The following is a 17,956-nucleotide window of genomic DNA, read 5'->3' on the forward strand; positions in this document are numbered from 1 at the left end:
AGATCCCCATTGAATTTAAGAACCCACGTCAATCGTTCGAGATGATGCCAATAGGGGTATTGCCTATTGTGTCGCCCAACTCAACAACTGTTCTATCGTAAACCTTTGCGACACTCATCTCGATATCGGTAAATTGTTCACCACTCTCTGCAATTGATTCATCAATGTCCATCTCGTCAGCAGTGTCCAGATCAGTGACGTCTTCTACTCGGCTTGCTTCCTCCTCGTCATCGTGCCCGCTCATAACTTCTGCAACCACGCCTCTCGTCCTTTCTACAATGCTTTTCATGCGTACTTTCTCGGTCCCTGTCACGCGTCTGCCGGTGTCGAATCCAGGAAGAGTCTCCCCTGTCTCTACGTGGCGACCCTGTAGCAAGCTCGCAAAGGCCAGGTCGAACCGGTCCAGCAATCTGAAGGTTGGCTGCGGCGCAGCGGGAAAGCTAGATATATACTGTTCGACCATGCTTGCCAGCGTGAGCAGGTAGGGGACCTGTAACGAGGGCGTGCCCGAGACCCAGATCAACTCAAAGAGCTTCTCCACGTCCTGCACAAGTTCTTCAAAGTTTTCATATCCTCGCGATGATGCGTCTTCGTTTTTGTCTGCCATGCTAGTACCACGTTTCGCATAACGGCGTTCAATCTTCAGTATCCCCTGGTCTACGAATCGAATAAATGCAGACTCTTTCGCCCCACCTGGCTTCAGAGGGTGTGCTCGCGGATGCGGCAGCGCTGCTGCGACTGTGGACCCGGAGGCTATTGATGAAGGCGGCGGAGAGAGCATCTGATCCGGAAGAAAGCCACCACCTCTGGGGGCTTCGCGATGTAACGCCATCGTGCAGTGTAGCTAAAGTTTGATTATGAAAGTATGCGAACAGAGTCTGACGTCTTACGCTACGCATCAGCTACGTACAATTTGAATCAATAAAATCTGGTTCGCATTACTTATGATTTATGCGAAATGGCTTGTACAGGATTTTTCCCGGAAATTTCTCAGAACTTAACTGCAATCATTGTGGAGCCACGATGTTGCAAGGTGACGTGAAGAGCGAGACGCGTTCAGGTAACTGTACAGACATGAATGGTCAAAGCTTCTTCACGTGTCCGTCAGAGTCCCGGCTTGCTGTTCCGCAACCGCAGAAAAGAGCACTGTCAACATAACTAGATATAGTCTGGGCAAGTCGTCATTACCAATGAACCTCCTGAAGGCGTAGTTTGTCAATTGTTTCTCAAACTTCTATTCGATACAATGCACTTCAATTGTGTGGCGCGACTTTCGAAACTGCAGCACTCAGTTCTGCTTCGTTGATCAACTGAGCGGATGAATTTAGATTTACCAGAACTACAGAGTCCGAAGGGGAAAAGGGAATTTCCTCGATGTTCAGCGTTTCTAGACCACAGTAGACATAGGACATGCAATCGACTGGAAGACGTGCGTTAAACAGAACTCCAGCTTTGGAGTCCGCTTCTGGATGTCTAGACTCTGCTAGAATCGTCTATCCTTTGTCAGCCCGCTGCTTCAAGTTCTGTTTGCGGCGCAGCAGCTCTACTGTCTCGTAAGCTGGTACCACGAGTGCACTTATGATTCCTAATACGTCACGCAGCGTGAATATATACGCCTCTCACCCCACTTCGTGATGAAGCCATAGCAACAAGCTTTACAAACACAGCACAAAAGCGTGAACCACAAAAATCATCAGGACTTTCTTCACGTACAATCCGAACGACGAGAAAGAAACAAGATAGCAAACGCAATGGCATCTCCAGTCACCATCAACTCGACATCCCAGTTCCACCAGCTGCTCAAGTCGAGCACCTTCGTGCTGGTCGACTTCCACGCGACGTGGTGCGGGCCCTGCCACGCCATCCGACCCGTGTTCGAGGCGCTCGCGAAGCAGCACTCCGCGCCCAACTTCACATTTGCAAAGGTCGACGTGGACGCGCAGCAGCAGCTGGCCCGCGAATACTCCATCACGGCGATGCCAACCTTCTTGCTTATCAAGGACGGAAAGGTGGTCGAGACGGTGCGGGGCGCGAACCCGCCGGCGCTGAAGCAGGTCGTCGAGCGAACGGCGACGCAGGCCAAGGCGGAGAGCGCCAGGAAGGCCGAGGAGGCGAGGAAAGCTGAGTCGGCCAAAAGAACCGATACCGGCTCGCAGGAACCAAACAACGTGAGCGTCAGCGGTAGCTATGGTATCACCAAGGGCTCGGAGTGGAAGATGAGCCTGCGGTAGAGAAACCGCTCCTAGCTTGATCCCAAGAGTCAAGTTTGTTCGACAAATAGGAAGGTCTCTGCTCTTGTACCGCTTCTGTCCCAAGAAAAAGAAAAAACAAAACAGAAGGAAGCACTTCTCATGAATTACGAATATGTGTTATTATTTTGCTGTCACCGCGGGGCGGTTGCAAGATTATAAATGTACGTGGCGGGTTTCTGGCGTTAGATTTTCCACATCAGAATATTCAAATTCAATCAGAACAAGAACGACTTGACATGACATTTCATGCGTTTCATGAACATGCCCGCTGAGTTAATGGCCAAGCCGCTCCGTTTTTCTTTTGTCCCAGCACTTGTCTCCCACCTTGTTTTCCACTGTTATCTGACCTTATGCGCTCTGTCGTTGCTCTCAAGCCTGGAATACCAAAGGACAACCCCGCTTCAACAAACTTGCTGCAAACCGATGAAAATAAGATAATTCGCTCTGACTGATGTGAAGAAGAAAGGCGCAGCGCAAGAAACAGCATGCGCGTCGGCAAACAGAGATCTTTCACAAGGTAACGCCCGGCCCCCCTTGAGAACTGAAAACGTTGAAAAACTCAGGTGTCTTCTTTGCTGCTCTCACGTACCTCGTGACGATAGCCGTCAGGTCAACGTGCTCAACACCGAGGACAGCTAATTGAGTTTTTGTCTTGATTCAATGTGCGTGAGAACGTCCAAAAGTGAGTGCACATCTTATCATAAATCAGCACGTAAGCCATACTGTGCCACTGAACGCCGTGAAGCGAGATCTGGGTGAATGACGAGTTATGAGAAATATGCGCTTTGACTTCAATGACGCTGCTGGCAAGTTGACCTTCCGAGATAAACGTCTTTGTGCGTTGTCGGCCAATTATGAATACGCTTTGTCGGTGGTGTTGTAATAAAGAGGATAAAATGAAATATCAACTTAATTAATGCTATGCTATCGCTATGCTGATTGCTATCGCTATTTGTAACTCGCTGCTTGCCTGCTTCCTCAGGCAATGGGGTATCAATAATCATCATGAGTATAAGAAATCACAACAAGACCTGCCCCTCATGATTTGGGCGGGAAACCCATCTCCGTCCAGTACTTTGTGGCAAATTCGGTTGCGAAGTCCATAAAGTCTATGCCTTTAGTCATATCAATGATGTACTGCGGCGCTGTGATGAGCTGATGCTTCTGCCAGTCGATGCTGTCGATGACTGCTAGAGTATCCGGATCAACAAGGCTTGCGGCTGAGACAACAAAAGAATGGGGTTTGGGGTATTTTGGGTTGAGCTCTGGTATTTGTAGCACCGGATCCGACATGAGCAGTTCATCTGCAGCTTCTGTGGTAGGCTTGTCCATCTCGTCTGTCGGGCTATGGGGTGGTGTCAGGATTGCCGGGCTGCTCGACACAGTCTCAACAGCTCTAAGACCAGAAGGTTTTGCTGGAGTATACTTGTGTATGAAGGGGGTGGCCTGTGATGTGGCTGGTGGTGGAATTGAAGCTGATGGAGCTATTGCCGTCGAACAAGGCTCTCCTGAAGCTGCTGCCTTGTGGACCGACGCCCTTACAGGTGTGGCTTGGACACTTGGCGTTGTAGTGGGCAGGTCCTCCTCCTCTTCTTCATCAGAAGAGTCAGAGTCGAAGACCCAATCTGGTATGCCTACCCAGTTCCGCGAATTTGGCGTTGTGGCCTGCATCGAGTTGGGTGGCTTGGGAGTTGATAAGAAAGATTTCGCAGGAGTGGACGGAACATGATCTTTAGTTTCGGAACTCATATCGACGTCATCATCGTCGTCTCCGTCCGGCACAGCAAACGTACTGGAGCTTGTCTGCTCGTTGGTTTTCAACTCCGGCGCGCTGGCAGTAGAGACGCTATTTCTGGAGCTAAAGAGTCTTGAAGCTGGCGTGGAGGCAGCTTCTTCGTGAATATGGTGATAATTCGGTTCATTTGGTGTTGGACAATTGTAGCCCACTGGAGTGAGTTCAGCACGAGTACGCTTCTTTGGTGTCTCCTCTTGAACCGAGTCGTCTGTAGGCCGCTTTGAACCAGCCACCTGCAGAGCTTTGGCTCTGTTGCCTGGTTGGCGTGCTCGCCACAACTCGTAATAATACTGGCGACGCAGCGTCTCTTCTTTGAACTGCTGCTCGCGCCGAGTCAGAACACGCACACCTCGATCAACCTCTTCTTCAAGCATGCGCAAAGTACTCATGTCAGCTGCTTGTCTTTGGCACCGACCGACCGTCCAGTAGCGATACTCCTGGGGAATCTTCTCGCCGTCTGGTCCATAGAGTGCCGAGGACGTCGCAGAGCTGCCTGAACCTGACAAGTTGACCTTCCGACGAGGAGTGATTGTGATCCTTCCTAGGAACGGAGTTGGCGCTTCTTGCATTGGCTTGTCCGTATGCGAAGCATCCGTCCGCGGCAAGATATCTGCAAATAATTTTTCTGCAGTTGGTTTTGACTGCACCATGGACGAGGAGCCGAATGACGCAGGCTTAGGCGTTACTGGAGCCTTAAATGACTCCGCAGGTGCCGTCTTGTGGACTGGCTGCGTCTTTGCACCACCAAAGAGGCCTGTGACCTTGGACACGGGTGTTGTGAGAATCGAGGTGAAGCGTGACAGGAAGCCTCCACTCTTGGACATGCTCTCGATCTGAGAGGGTTCTTTGTGCACACAACTAGTGGGCGTAACTGGTGACGCAATGGATTGCAATGTGGCTGATTTCTCTTCCTGGGCGTTCGACACCACCAGGTCCATAGTCTTTGGCGATAGTGAGTTTCGAGGCACATGGTGCTCGCTTTCCGTGGCAGCTTCTGACGACGGTGAAGGCGAAGATGACGGTGATGGTGATTTCGAGGTCCGTTCTTGCGTGGATGGCGTTGGAGATGAGGGTATGACGACGACGTCGTCCTTCTCGTGAGACTCGACTGGTGCTGAGGGCGAGAATGGTGACGAGGGAGTGTCGTCATTTTCGTGCTGATCTTGCTCGGCCACAGGCGAGAGCATGGACGGGACAGTGCCCTCGTCGTCTTTCGTCCCAGCCATTGGTGATGGAGAGGCTGGGGAAGGGGCGTCATCTTCACGAGTGTCCTCGACAATGGGCGTGGGAGGAGCGGTGGACAGCTGGGGATCAGGTGTCTTTCGCGACTTCCTCAAGATCTTGTCGGGTTCATTGACGTGCAGCAGCGGCTCGTTGGAGGTTGCCCGCGTGCTGCGTCGAGATGGAGCCGCACCAGTACTAGAGCTTGCATTGGCACTGGAAGCCGTAGACTGCTGTGACTGAGACGATGCCTGTGCTTCTCTCGACGCGGCTCGAGTCGTCCTGCGAGTGGGAGCAGTCCGAGGCGGCGGCGGAGGAGCTGCTGCTACTTCCTTAGACCTTGCTCGAGTGGCTCTGGTCGAAGCTGCCGGTTTGGGGACTGCCTTGGTCCTTCCCTTCTTCGAGGGCGCCATCTCGAGAAAGAGAGCCTGAGTGTGTTATTTTTCTTGGCTCCGGGGACGGCAGGAGCAAAGGGCTGCTGCTGTCAAGTCTTTGCCCTCGATGCAAAGTCGGAAGGCAGGACGCGTCCAACGCAGTTTCCTGCAGGATTGGGTGTTGTTGCTCGGTTTGTTGCTGTCGTTGTTGTTGATGTTGTCAATGGCAAAGTTGCGCTGGCGGACGAGACGAGTCGAGACAAAAGTGAGAGGGAAACAGTTGAGGATCGCGAAATGCCAAGCAGCTCGCACTAGACCGCATTGGGTTCGTGGTGGCCTCAGGACGTCGCGGTGTTGCTCTGCTGCGCGACGTCTCGTCAGCTGAACCGTGATTGGCCGGGCAGCAACTGCGAAGAAAATCTTCCAGCCGAAGCGAATCGGGCGGAAAGCAGGCAGACCAAGCGTCTTCGCGCTGCACGCTTGGTCCAGCAACAGCTGGTGTATGCTTGCATCGTCGCTTGGAGGAGATGGATTTTTCCGTAGCTTGCTGGCAACCGGCCGCACTGGGATGCGTGCCAGAGATTGCATTCACCATGAGCGCACCACCCGACAGAGCCTCGAACGCCCTCGGCGAGCATCCAATGCGGGCCTGCTGCATGCGGGTGTGCCACCGGCTTCGTCTGTCCAGTCGTGCTGCTCGGGCGAGCAAAGGCTCGAGAACGGCCTTGCCACCAGGATCTTTGCTACTAGTACCAAACTTTTCGCACCCGAGAACCTCGTAATGTAAATCAACATGCTCGTCACCGTCTGTTCGAGTTCCACGCTGCCTGCTCTGCGCAGACCCGAGCGTTGACTGCCCCTCAAACCCTGACATCACCTCGCTTCCGATTTTTTTTTTTCTTCTCTCCGGACCCTTACATCCCGCCTTTCAAAACCAGACGACCGCTCACTCGACATATCTTTAGTCTCCTTAGCCGAGGGACTCCTCCCGTTCGTCTGCTGCTCGCCGTCTTGCCAACTTGACGACGAGTCCAGGGCAATTGGGGCCCTCAGCATGGTGCGCAACATTATCGTCATCGGCGGGAACTCCCACCCCCAGCTCACCGAGCAAATCTGCAACCACTTGGGCATTCCACCCGCTAAGGCCCTCCTTTCCAAATTCTCCGTGGGCGAAACCCGTGTCGAGATCGGCGAGTCTGTTCGTGGGAAAGATGTCTTCATCATCCAGTCGGGTGGCGGCAAAATCAACGACCACCTGATGGAGCTTTTGATCACCATCTCCGCCTGCAAGACAGCCTCGGCCAACAGGGTCACGGCCGTGCTCCCGCTCTTCCCCTACTCCCGTCAGAGCGATATCCCCTACAACAAGACCGGAGCACCTCTTTCGAAGAACGGGCACGCCAGAAACCAAGGCAGCTACACATTCGAGAGTCGTCCGCAGACGCCCTACATATCGCCGAGCGACGCTCGTCCTAACAGCGAAGTGCTTCACAAACGCATGAGCGAGCTCCAGATGAGCAACGGCGTGTCGAGCAACGGCGGCAAGAACGCACGCTTTGCTGACGGCCAGGTCAACGGTGACCATACGGAGTCTCCCAAAAAGAACACTTCTGATTACTTCGAGCAAGAACAGGCCGCTGGCCGGTCGTCAGTGAACGGCATTAAACCAGCGGACAATCAAATTGTCGCTGATCGTTCGAAGCCGCCTGTTTTCGAGCCACAGCGAGGTTACCGGCAGTGGGTTGCCCAGGCTGGCACATTGATTGCCGACCTCCTCACCTGTGCAGGAGCAGACCATGTTATCACCATGGACCTGCATGATCCGCAGTATCAGGGATTCTTCGATATTCCCGTTGACAATCTGTACGGGCGCCAGCTACTCAAGCACTACATCAAGTACAATATCCCCAACTATCAGCAAGCAGTTATAGTCAGTCCGGACGCCGGCGGCGCGAAACGCGCCACAGCCATTGCGGATGCTTTGGGTATGCCCTTCGCGTTGATTCATAAGGTTTGTGTGTCTGTCGTAAGGCACAGTTCTGCACTAATCTCCTACACAAGGAACGCCGCCCCACTCAGATTACTGAGCGCCAGAATGCATCCATGATGCTTGTAGGCGACGTGGCGGAACGCACCGCCATCTTGATTGATGACCTAGCAGATACGTGCAACACAATCACCCGCGCAGCCAAGCTACTGAAAAAGGAGCACGCTACCAGGGTCGTAGCCCTCGTTACCCATGGTATCTTTAGCGGCGATGCTATTGAAAGACTAAAGGCTAGTGCTCTGGATTTGGTCGTCACGACGAACAGCGTCGATCAGAGAGAGCATAAGGCGTTACTCGGTGACCAGCTTCACGTCCTCGAGGTTGGTCACGTGTTTGCAGAGGTATCCCTCCGCCATAACTTTCACCTTTCGCCATTGTACACGTGCTAACCGCGGACAGGCTATACGTCGTGTACACCATGGTGAAAGTATTAGCGTCTTATTCAACTACGATTAACCTTGCGAGATCCACTCCTGCTTCGAGGCGCAAAATTGGACAACACAGGTTAATTTGGACAATACGGTTAATTTCGGTGGATAGAGACAAGCAAAGACGTGGGAGGTTTCTGTTGAGCTAAGGTCATAGGAGAGAATTTTCCACAGCAGTGACTTCCCTTCAGAAAAGCAGCGAAGACGCAAAAAAACAATCCTTTCAAGCTTTCCTAGTATCAAACCATACACTCCACCATTTGCGTGGGATCTAATTTTTTCCCACTCACCAGATAAGGGGATTGGAGCTGCGACGGGCGTAAAGAAGCACTCAAACAAATACCTAGGGTTAGGTGATGTGAAAACGCGCTTCTGATAACATGTCACCTGCTTTTGTAATAGGATAGCTTTGACTACACCAGCAACGGCCCAAGATGCCCTGTCTGGACAAAGAATTGAGCTTCGACCTGCACTGGACGTGCACCATCGTAGTGCCTCTCTCGTTTCTGGACCGCTATTAAAAGCATCGCCTTCCATTCTGTTAGGCAATATCTTGGAAAGTAGTCAAGAGCATGGACTTTAGATGGTAGCTTCTCCTGATGCGGTTCGATAATACTCAAGGCAACCTTCTGAAGCTAGATGTGTTATGACAAGATTAAGAGGCGTAAGCGACAAAAAGGAATTTTACGTTCGAGTTGATACCTTTTTCGGCCTAACATACAACAAGGAAAATTTATCATATTATCTGAAAGAGCGAATAGAGCCCTATGATTTGCACAAGGATCTCGATTACAAATGAGAAAAAGCTAACGATTCAGGGTATCTTCAAATCTTTGACTTCTTTGATTTCCTAATCATTTGTATAACTTAGCCAGATACTTTCCATAGTATTCTTTAGGCACAAGCACGTACGCTGTAGCCGCAGCAGCTCCAAAGCCTAATAGTGCTGCCATGCTTCCAAACACACCAATATCATTACCCTCTCTGTCGAACGACGCCTTGGGAGGCGGCGCCAAAAACTTCGTCTTCTTGTCGCTGTATGGTGGATACCGTGCCGACATCAGGCCCTCCATCCACGATGGCAGCCCGTTCACGTACGTACGCAAGTGCGAGAACGTGAGGATGCCGTACGGGCCGTGATAAGCTCCAGTGCCGGAATTGCCGGTGCCTCCAAAAGGAGCGCCTTTGGCGAAGGCATGGAGTGCGCAATCATTGAAAGTGACACCACCGGAAAGCGTCTCCTTGCTGATGCGATCCTTCTCGGCTTGGCTCTCGGTGAACGGATAAAGCGCCAAAGGATGCTCGCCCTGGGCGGTGAACTTGATGGCCTGATCATATGTCATATCAACAACGGGAAGAATAGGTCCAAACAACTCTTCGGACAACAGTGAGTCTCCTGGCTTTACGTCCACAACAATGGTTGGCGCGAAATAGCGTGTCTTGGCGTCACGCTCGCCTCCATACACGATTTTGCCTTGGGTATTTTTCAGCAAATTGTCCAGACGGGCCCAGTTGCGGTCGTTCACGACATGAGTGATCCACTCTGGCCTGTTTCCCTTGCCGCCGTTGAAAGTGTCAAAGTAGTTGGCCATGCGGGAGACGAGCTCCTTGCGAACGCTAGGGTCAACGAGGACGTGGTTGACGTTGAGACAGACCTATCGCAAAGTAAGATAAATTGTCGGCTGAAAGCATGATGCGAAGCAATCGACGTACCTGACCGGCGTTCATGAACTTTGTTGCGGCAATGCGCTTTGCCGCGAGCTCGATGTTGGCATTCTTGCTGACGATGGCTGGACCTTGGCCACCAAGCTCAAGTGTGACGGGCGTAAGGTGCTTCGCAGCCGCGGCGTGAATGAACTTGGCAACGGCTGCCGACCCGGTGTAGAAGATGTGGTCGTACTTGTGCTCGAGGATGTAAGCCATCTCCTTGGGCCCTGCGGTCACGCACCTGATTGCGCGCTGGTCGAGGTATTTCGGAATCATCTCCATGAGCAGATCTTGACTTGCCACGGCGACGTCTGACGGCTTCAGGATGACGGCGCAGCCCGCGGCAATGGCTGCAACCATGGGCTGGAGCAGAAGCAGCATCGGGTAGTTCCATGCGCCGATGATGAGGGTGACTCCGAGCGGCTCCTTTCTGACGGTGGTTCCCATCATAAAGTTGAGAGGGTCGAATCGGAAAGGCTTCTCATCCTTCGTCCAGGCATCGAAGTTCTTGATCGTGTCGAGGATATCGTGCTGGACGGCAACGATGTCGGCCATGACCGACTCTTGCTTGTGTTTGTGCAAGTCGTCGTACAGGGCCTTGCAGATGCGCTCCTTGTTGTCCTCCATCATCCAGAATGCCTTTTTCAACTGCTTGAGACGCCATTTCTTGTCCTTGGTGATGCCAGCATTGAACGCATCACGGGTCGACTTGTAAGCCTGCGGACCGAATCAGCACGTGAGCAGAGCGTCCGTCAGTCCATTAGCACGCACCGCGTCAAACTCTTCTGGTGTTGAGAAGCCCATTGCGACCGACGTTTGGTTGTTCGGTCCTTGGCGTGCGAGCAACCGGCGCAACAATAACGTCGGAAACTAAGTCGGACGTGACGCACAGAACAGAGGCAAGCAAGTTGTCACTACACCCAAAGGGCCTCAGAAGAATGAAAAACAAACTATAAAAGAAATAAGACTTGAGTCTGCTCCAGAGCTTTCTTCACAAGCAAGAAAAGTAAATCTCCATGATTATAAAAGACGTCCGATCCGGTCGCCGGCATGGCTGAAACCTGCCAACCGAGCCCATTGCCCTCTCCCGAACCCCCCCCAGAACTCCCCGCATTGGAAGAAGCAACCCCTGCAGGGCACATATGACAGCGACATGGTCGAGTGAAAGGAAATCAAAATGAAAGAAAACGAGTGCCCACTTGAGAAAGAGAGCGCCAGGCCATCCGTATCTGACTCGATGCATGCGAGCAGCCAGCTTGTTTGCACGCTGGAACCACCCAGTTTTTCATTTGAGGCAGTCCGCCCATGGCGCACCCTTTCCCGCGCCCCCCCCCCCCCGTCCTCTCGTTCCCTTCCAAACGGTCGGCTACTGCCGATCCCAATGGGATGACCGGAGCCTTTGCGAAAAGGACCTGCGCACCGAGTTTGATTGACGAGCTCCTTCGCCTTCAAAGACTCGACGTGCAGAACCGACCGCCCAAGGCTCGCACGCGGAGCGCGGCCCTCGGTAAAGCAGCGATAAGGTCCGCAGCCCGTCCTGCCGAGAGAGCTTTCGCTTGCGCTCCCGCCGTGCTCGCTTGGCCGCTCGGTATCGACGACGACCCGGCGGAAGCCGCCATGTTGAGGCAACGAAACGGCGTGCGTTTGCAGAGCCTTTTCCGTGAAAAAAAAAGACCGTTGCGGTGATGGACGGGCACGTCTCTAAAAAAAAAGGGTGTGCTGTACGTCATGGATAAGAGTATGTATGCACGTATGCGGTCACTGAGGGAGCGGTATCAGATCGGGTAGAAGCAGGATGGAATCCTCCCAGCACCTCGCGCTGAGGCGAACCACATGGAGGGGTTTTCCCTTTTAAAGTTTTCGCATGCGGCTATTGCCCGTTGACCTCGCCGTCCCTGCCCTTTTCCTTGAGCAGCAGCTTTATCATGTCCTTCAGTTCGTTGACCTCCGCCCTCAACCTTCGGCATTCGCTCGTCGCCATGTCAATCTCGACGTTTGGCTTGCTGTCCTCGACCTTTTTGCCCCAGCCGTCCGACTCGAAGTCGCACAGGTCCTGCACCTGATCCTGCTCCCACTCCTCGATTACCTCGTCATCGTCGTCTTCCTCGACGCCCCTTCTCTTGTTGACTCTCACCCTGTGCGCACTTCTCGTCTCCATGGCCGCGGTGACGAGCAGCAACGGAGAGTAAATTACGCCCATGACGTAGTCGTTGATGCGTGAGTACGTCTTTTCCGACAGCCACCACTCGAGAGGCAGGATGAGAAAGAACATCTCGATGAGGTTGAAGGGTGGGATGAAGACGTTCTCGTCCGGGGCGCGAACAAACTGCATCGTCTTTTGGGCGAAGAGGGCCATGTACTCGTCGTCGGCATTGTCGGTGATGTCCTCGTACGCGGAGTTGTAGAGCGCGATCAAGATGTTGAGCAGCACGACCATGATCACGAAGCAGTAAATGTAGTACAAGACGAGACCGAAGGGGTGCTAGATAGAGTTCACGTTAGACCTTTAAATCGAAAAAAAAGAATCCAGAACAATGAAAAGAGAAATGGTCGAAGATGCTTACGCCAAAGTTGTCGAAGCCATCAAACTCTGGGCTCCCCATCAGCGCGTTGATCATCTCCTTGACCACGAACCCGGTCGCCGTCAGGTTGTTGTCGACCTGGTCGAGGCCGATGAAAGCCTGCAGAAAGCCAACGCCGATGACGAAGAGCAGGATGAAGAAGATGGCCGACTCCCTCATCATGACCTTGAGAACGACGAGCATGGTGCCGAAGAAGCGGGCCGTGTCGAGGTAGAGGAGCAGGCGGCCCCAGAACATGGGCGCGGTGACGGCGAGGAAGTTGTAGCTGAGCTCGTTGAAGCGACCGCGCCCGTCGGAGTCGAGCGGGTGGGCGAGGGCGACCATGCGAAGGACGAAGGAGACGACGAGCAGGGCGTACAGGGTGCTGTTGAACACGTTCCAGAAGCCGACGTAGTAGCGGCCGACCTTCCACAGCTTGGAAAGCTCGTCGCACACGAAGCCGAGGGTGAAGATGTAGAGCAGGCCCTCGACGACGTCGAGGTCGCCGGACGGGTTGACCGTGTTGACGACGCCCGTGTACAGGGCCAGGTAGACGATCGAGATGGCGATCTGGACCACGTTCTGGTACAGCGGCACGCGCATCCGGTCCGGGTCGAAGTGCGACCAGTAGTTCGTGTTGGCGCGCTTGGTGTAGGCCACGAACGTGCTCGGGTCCTCGTCGTCCTGAACGAGCCAGCCCTTCCACAGGTACGAGATGCACTTCTGGTAGCCGCTGCTGCCGATGACGCGCAGCGCGTGCAGGTCCACCGCCTTCTCGACCACGTTGGCCGGCGTCGTCGCCTCGCCGTCGACGATGATGGAGTACCGCTTCAGCAGCACGTCTTGCAGAAGGTAGTCCATGTCCTCCTCCTGCTCAATGATGGCCTTGCCGATGACCTCGCACGCGACCGCCCGCACGTTGTGCATCTCGGCGTCCCACAGCTCCAGGCGCGCCATCCGCTTGAACCATCTCTTGCAGATCAGCAGGCAGAAGACCACGCACGACCGGTACTCCTTGCCGCCCGCCTCCCTGGCGCACTTGACCACCGCGGGAGTGATGATGGACGAATGCGCCGTCGTGACTCTGGCTTCCTCGAGCTCGCACGGTATCACCTCTTCGATCTGGTGCTTGAGGCGGAGGGCGACGCGCATCACTTCCTTCGCGGGGAAGGCCGACGGCGGCAGGTCGTTTCTGCTGCGTGGGAGCACTGTAGATTCCACTGTCAGTTGCGGTCCATGGCGTTGGCCTTGATCAATTTGCCCTTACAGCTCTCCAGCTCATCTCTCCGGGACCCTTCGCTGCCAAAGAAGACGCGGTGCCAGTCAACCATCTTTCCGCTCTGATCAGCGTTCTTTTACACGTACGCTCCGAGTCAATTGGCGGTTTCGAACGCGTGAATAGTCAAATGCATAGAAAGAGGGTGCTGAAAATGGCCGCCAAAGTTCACGTACGCAGCTGGCGTCGTCCAAAAGTTGGCACTTCATCCCCACCTTGCTGCTTCTAGAGCTACGCGCTTGGCGCTGGCGGATCTACGTCACTGGCTACAGGGAAGCGGGTAACGGGCTTTCCCCATCCCGCGTGTCTCACAATTTTATCGAGGCCTTGAGCAAGCTGCTAAAACACCTGTTTGAGATGTAGATGCAGAGGCTATGGGCAAGCGAGAAAGTCAAAATCTTCAAGTCTCTACTCGGACTCTTTTTTTGGTTTTCTTTCTGCCCGAACGCTACAATGCCAATACCATACTATTGGTAGCAACGCCCTTTCCACCGTAGTGCTATTCATCACAATGCTTTTTGCCAATGTGCTTTTCTGCCGGAGTCACACGAATCCGGTCCGTTGGTTCTCATTTATTGAAAAATCCACAAGCATGTGTCTTTTCAAGAGTCGTAGCTGCCGCCGTCGACATCGTTCAATTGTCATTGGCAGAGCCATCTCAAGCTTCAAGCTCACCGTCATCCGAAGCATCGCTATCTTCATCTCCACTGACTTCCGCATTCTCCCTCTCTCTCTTGTCCATCAAAGCCTGCAACTCAGCATCGTCGCTTTCCGTGACCGCCTTGGGCGCCATCTTGATGACACATTGACCACCGTTGCTGCTGATGCTCTTCTCCACCTCCTTGATCGCATCCTCAAGCACCTGGATACCCAGATTCTTGTCAAGACATTGCGATGTGAGAACGTAGAGCGGAGGCGAGACGAGCTTAACTTTGACCTGCGTGTCGGCTGTGTTCTTGGCCTCTGCCTGACGCAGGGCATCCTTAATGGCGTCGATTCCGTTGTCTATTTGTGTGCGAGAAGCGTAGTGTTAGATGTGCCAAATGCTCACATGACGCCGGAGCTAGGGGGAAACTTACAGCCGAAGCATGTCACTTCGACATCGGCACGCACTTTGACAGGTTGCGGCATCAGACGCTTGCCAATGTGCGAGATGAGCTCTGCCTTGGCGACTTCGCTTGGAAACTCGATGCCCTCCCACTGCGTTGGCACATGGTTAGCGACGTTCGCGCCCCGTTTCGTCTCAGCAGGAGCAGCACTCACCACGTCGGGATCCGTGATGGACAGCTTGAACGCATCAAGCATGTGGCCGTACTTCCGCGACAACGGCCAGCCAATCTTCTCGTACAGCTCCAGGATGGGGATCTCGCACTTCTCGGCAGTGTGGCGAAGCAGCGAGTGCGACAGCTTCGACTTGTTGTAGCGGTCCTCGCACTTGATGATGTCCTCCGGCGACACTCGACGCTTCGACAAGTCAATGTAACCTGAAATTCACGCGATCAGCACGTTCCATATTTCTTGCGTTCTCTTATTTTTGTTTTTTAAAGGCAACGTTGCCGGCAACACGGGGAACGCGCATACCCTTCTCTTTGTCCACTCGCAGCACGACAACGACCTCGTTCCTGCCTACGCGGATAAGCTTCTGGATGGATCTTATACGTCTTCGGGACAGTTCGCTGAGCAAGATCAGGCCGTCGATGTTGTCATATTCGAGCAGCTTAACGTATGCACCCATTTCTGCAATCTGTGCGTGTACGCGCAAGTGGTCAATATCGTTGGACTCTTTTCTGAGGGGGTTTCACAAGTCTTTCTGCACAGGGCAGTACGGGGAAAAAAGTAGTTGAAAAATAGTTCGACTCACTTGTTTGACATTGACCATCACAAAGGACTCCACCTCCGGATACTTCTCCTCGTAAAAGCGACAGTTTGAGAACGACATCTTGGTTTGTGCGCGTCCGATATTCGTACGTGGCGTGGTTTGCTCGAGGTCGAATACGGGCCTCGTATGGCGATTCAGTTGGATGTTCCTCCGTTCTAGCGGCGACTCGGGCAAAGAGGGATGCAGCACTTGGCGGCGACGGTGGTGCTGGAAGCGTAGGTGTAGGGATGTCGGACAGTTTCCTTATGACTGGTTTTCAAAAGAACTTGCGATTTCGAACTTTGGTGGGGCGCGGGCCTTTGCCGCACACTGCCTGAGCTGAGGCCACGGCAAACCCCACGCATGCCTGAACAAGCACGCTTACCGATTGTGAACGATAAAACATATGACGAAAGCGACGAGCGAAGACGAGAAACTCAGAGTAGACATTTGCAAATACTAACTGGTAATCCAAAATCTTCACCCCTCCGGAAGCTACCGCCTCTTTAATGCCCGAGCGAGTGGTGACAAGAACGCCGCCAACGCCGTCCGCCCCCCCTAATCCAGAATGGATATCATCACAAGGGTGACCCGACCAGTGACCCACACTCCTCAAACTCCTCCAATTCCTGCTCGCGAAGAGGAAGAGGCTGCACCATGTACAGAAAAGAATAAAAATTAACGCGTTTACGCACGACATACACAGCCAAGCACGATTCGTAATAGACCCGCGATTGTGGTCATCTCTCACCCATGATCCGTCATTCATCGTGGCCACGGACGTGGTTGCGCCGTCACTTCAGTGCTTCTGCAGGATGGCCTCGTACAAGCTGGCCAGAGCACCGATGGCAGTGCCGATGAGCACGCCCTGGTAGCCGCCGAACAGGGCGCCGTCGACGCGGGCGACGGTCTCGTCGCTCCAGAAGCCGTTGAAGCGGAAGCCTTGGGAGTAAACGAGCCAGGTGACCAGGGCCTTGCTGACGTTGTACGTCAAAGGGTCAAATTTGTAGACGTGCGGCGAGGAGCGAGTCCTTGCGCCCTGTCCCCTGATGGAGAGGGAGAAGTTGAAGAAGTAAGCAAACAGCAAGGGCACGAAAAGCGAGGTGGTCAGCCACAGGGTCGAAGGTGCCCAGAAGAAGCTGGTGACGAGGACGAAGAAGTCCGGCAGCTTGACGGCGTAGGCGTGCGACTTGATGGCCGGTATGGCGGGGATGTCGAAGGCGTAGCGCCAAGGGAAGGTCTCGGTCTGAAGACCGACAGCCTCGATCAGGTTGCACAGCACCTCGATGGCGACGACGGTGCTGGCGGTGTCACGGACGCCCTCGATGGCCTCGGTGGTGCCGGACTTCTTGTACATGTCGGAGAGCTTTGTGGAGAAGGAGGCCTGGCTGCGAGCAATGTAGTCCGACACGACCTTGGGCGACGGCGGCAGCGGCACGCGCTCGGCGATGCGCTGGACGGCCCTCGGCGTACGTGTGGCAAGTGCAGTGGAGGTGTCTGCAGCGGCATCCTCAGCTCTGCCGTCGTCACGAGTTAGCATGCAGACGATGGACGCGCCGGCGCAAAGCAAGCGTCGTTTGTTTACATGACGCGACTCACCCGTTGACGGCGTCGGCAGCCTCGTCCTTGACCTTTGCCACGATTGTTTTGCGGCGGCGCGCCGTCTTGAGCTCGCCGTCAGCATCTGGCACCGATGGGGAGGAGACTTGTCGTTGCTTCTTTACCGGAGAGCCTCCGCGTTTGTAGAATTCGGCGAAGATGGGGTTGCCGGCGAACTTGGACGAGTCGGCGCGTAGCTTCTCGTCGAGCGCGGTGACGAGGTCGTCCTTGAGCATGTCATCGTACCTACAGAGCCGGCCGGTGTCAGCGCACTGCTTGAGGAGGAAGGCGCAGAGCGCGCGATCAAGGAGAATGGACGCGCGCAGGTGGCGAGGAGGGCGAAGGGTGAAGCACGCACCCGCTCAATCCGGCCTGTTTGGCCATGTCCTGAAGGTCTCCCTTCTTTTGTTTTGACAGATACGTGGTCATTATGGCGAGACGCAAGCGATGATTGATTGGGAAAAGGAGCAGAGGCGCTGGCGAGCGACACGACGGACGCGTGCGATTGTGTATGTGAGCGGTGGTGGTGGTGGTGGCGGGGGGGGGGTATAATTGGCAGGATGGGTTTTGCGGGTGGAGAAGAGTCGGTGGGGAGGGGGGTGCCCGGCGGGAGGCTGGCGGGAGAGCTGAGCTTTGGTGTTGTGAGGTCCCTGCGAAAAAGCGGGAGGCTGGGAGCTGCTGCGGTCGCCCCCGGCGGTCGGCGGGCGCCTGGACGGGCGACGCCCGCTCGCCCAACAGTCGGCCGCCAGAGAGCGCGAAGGGCTCGCGCCTGCGTCGCTCCTCATTTGCTGCTCTGCCGCTCTGCGCCCGTCGTCACGGCGCAGCGCACAACGCACAC

General features: G+C 54.4%; 8 protein-coding genes across 10 annotated transcripts; 2 read left to right on the forward strand and 6 right to left on the reverse strand.

Moving 5' to 3' along the window:
• Nucleotides 1-28: 28 nt before the first annotated feature.
• Nucleotides 29-832, reverse strand: PV09_00905 (uncharacterized protein; the record flags this gene model as incomplete). The annotated part of the gene is made up of 1 exon (XM_016353724.1): nucleotides 29-832. The coding sequence occupies one exon, from the start codon at nucleotides 830-832 to the stop codon at nucleotides 29-31; it is 804 nt and encodes a 267-aa protein (XP_016218877.1).
• Nucleotides 833-1,167: 335 nt separating this feature from the next.
• Nucleotides 1,168-2,552, forward strand: PV09_00906 (thioredoxin). The gene is made up of 2 exons (XM_016353725.1): nucleotides 1,168-1,553; nucleotides 1,602-2,552. Exon 2 carries the CDS (start codon nucleotides 1,752-1,754, stop codon nucleotides 2,229-2,231), a length of 480 nt encoding a protein of 159 aa, XP_016218878.1. The 5' UTR covers nucleotides 1,168-1,553; nucleotides 1,602-1,751; the 3' UTR covers nucleotides 2,232-2,552.
• Nucleotides 2,553-3,144: 592 nt separating this feature from the next.
• PV09_00907 (uncharacterized protein) lies at nucleotides 3,145-5,879 on the reverse strand. The gene has a single exon (XM_016353726.1). It carries the CDS (start codon nucleotides 5,679-5,681, stop codon nucleotides 3,291-3,293), a length of 2,391 nt encoding a protein of 796 aa, XP_016218879.1. The 5' UTR covers nucleotides 5,682-5,879; the 3' UTR covers nucleotides 3,145-3,290.
• Nucleotides 5,880-6,410: 531 nt separating this feature from the next.
• PV09_00908 (uncharacterized protein) lies at nucleotides 6,411-8,935 on the forward strand. Its single transcript, XM_016353727.1, has 3 exons — nucleotides 6,411-7,653; nucleotides 7,704-8,030; nucleotides 8,089-8,935. The coding sequence occupies exons 1-3, from the start codon at nucleotides 6,697-6,699 to the stop codon at nucleotides 8,143-8,145; spliced, it is 1,341 nt and encodes a 446-aa protein (XP_016218880.1). The 5' UTR covers nucleotides 6,411-6,696; the 3' UTR covers nucleotides 8,146-8,935.
• On the reverse strand, nucleotides 8,863-10,831 carry PV09_00909 (the record flags this gene model as incomplete). Of its 2 annotated transcripts, XM_016353729.1 has the most annotated exons (4): nucleotides 10,596-10,831; nucleotides 9,831-10,541; nucleotides 9,030-9,772; nucleotides 8,863-8,967 (listed from the first exon to the last, which is right to left on the reverse strand). In XM_016353729.1, the coding sequence occupies exons 1-4, from the start codon at nucleotides 10,626-10,628 to the stop codon at nucleotides 8,943-8,945; spliced, it is 1,512 nt and encodes a 503-aa protein (XP_016218882.1). In that variant the 5' UTR covers nucleotides 10,629-10,831. The 2 variants fall into 2 exon arrangements, with proteins under 2 accessions (XP_016218882.1, XP_016218881.1); XM_016353728.1 differs by lacking the exon at nucleotides 8,863-8,967 and having other exon boundaries at nucleotides 8,972-9,772.
• A 328-nt stretch (nucleotides 10,832-11,159) lies between these two features.
• Nucleotides 11,160-13,837, reverse strand: PV09_00910 (uncharacterized protein). Its single transcript, XM_016353730.1, has 3 exons — nucleotides 13,653-13,837; nucleotides 12,389-13,593; nucleotides 11,160-12,306 (listed from the first exon to the last, which is right to left on the reverse strand). The coding sequence occupies exons 1-3, from the start codon at nucleotides 13,714-13,716 to the stop codon at nucleotides 11,695-11,697; spliced, it is 1,881 nt and encodes a 626-aa protein (XP_016218883.1). The 5' UTR covers nucleotides 13,717-13,837; the 3' UTR covers nucleotides 11,160-11,694.
• A 215-nt stretch (nucleotides 13,838-14,052) lies between these two features.
• PV09_00911 (uncharacterized protein) lies at nucleotides 14,053-15,810 on the reverse strand. Its single transcript, XM_016353731.1, has 5 exons — nucleotides 15,523-15,810; nucleotides 15,243-15,405; nucleotides 14,925-15,145; nucleotides 14,741-14,861; nucleotides 14,053-14,666 (listed from the first exon to the last, which is right to left on the reverse strand). The coding sequence occupies exons 1-5, from the start codon at nucleotides 15,598-15,600 to the stop codon at nucleotides 14,320-14,322; spliced, it is 930 nt and encodes a 309-aa protein (XP_016218884.1). The 5' UTR covers nucleotides 15,601-15,810; the 3' UTR covers nucleotides 14,053-14,319.
• Nucleotides 15,811-15,948: 138 nt separating this feature from the next.
• PV09_00912 lies at nucleotides 15,949-17,675 on the reverse strand. 2 transcript variants are annotated; one of them, XM_016353733.1, is made up of 4 exons: nucleotides 17,477-17,675; nucleotides 17,244-17,364; nucleotides 17,119-17,183; nucleotides 15,949-17,036 (listed from the first exon to the last, which is right to left on the reverse strand). In XM_016353733.1, exons 1-4 carry the CDS (start codon nucleotides 17,545-17,547, stop codon nucleotides 16,319-16,321), a joined length of 975 nt encoding a protein of 324 aa, XP_016218886.1. In that variant the 5' UTR covers nucleotides 17,548-17,675; the 3' UTR covers nucleotides 15,949-16,318. The 2 variants fall into 2 exon arrangements, with proteins under 2 accessions (XP_016218886.1, XP_016218885.1); XM_016353732.1 differs by having other exon boundaries at nucleotides 17,119-17,364.
• Between the last annotated feature and the right edge of the window lie 281 nt (nucleotides 17,676-17,956).

Source organism: Verruconis gallopava, assembly GCF_000836295.1.
Source record: "Verruconis gallopava strain CBS 43764 unplaced genomic scaffold supercont1.2, whole genome shotgun sequence".
Lineage (NCBI taxonomy): Eukaryota > Fungi > Ascomycota > Dothideomycetes > Venturiales > Sympoventuriaceae > Verruconis > Verruconis gallopava.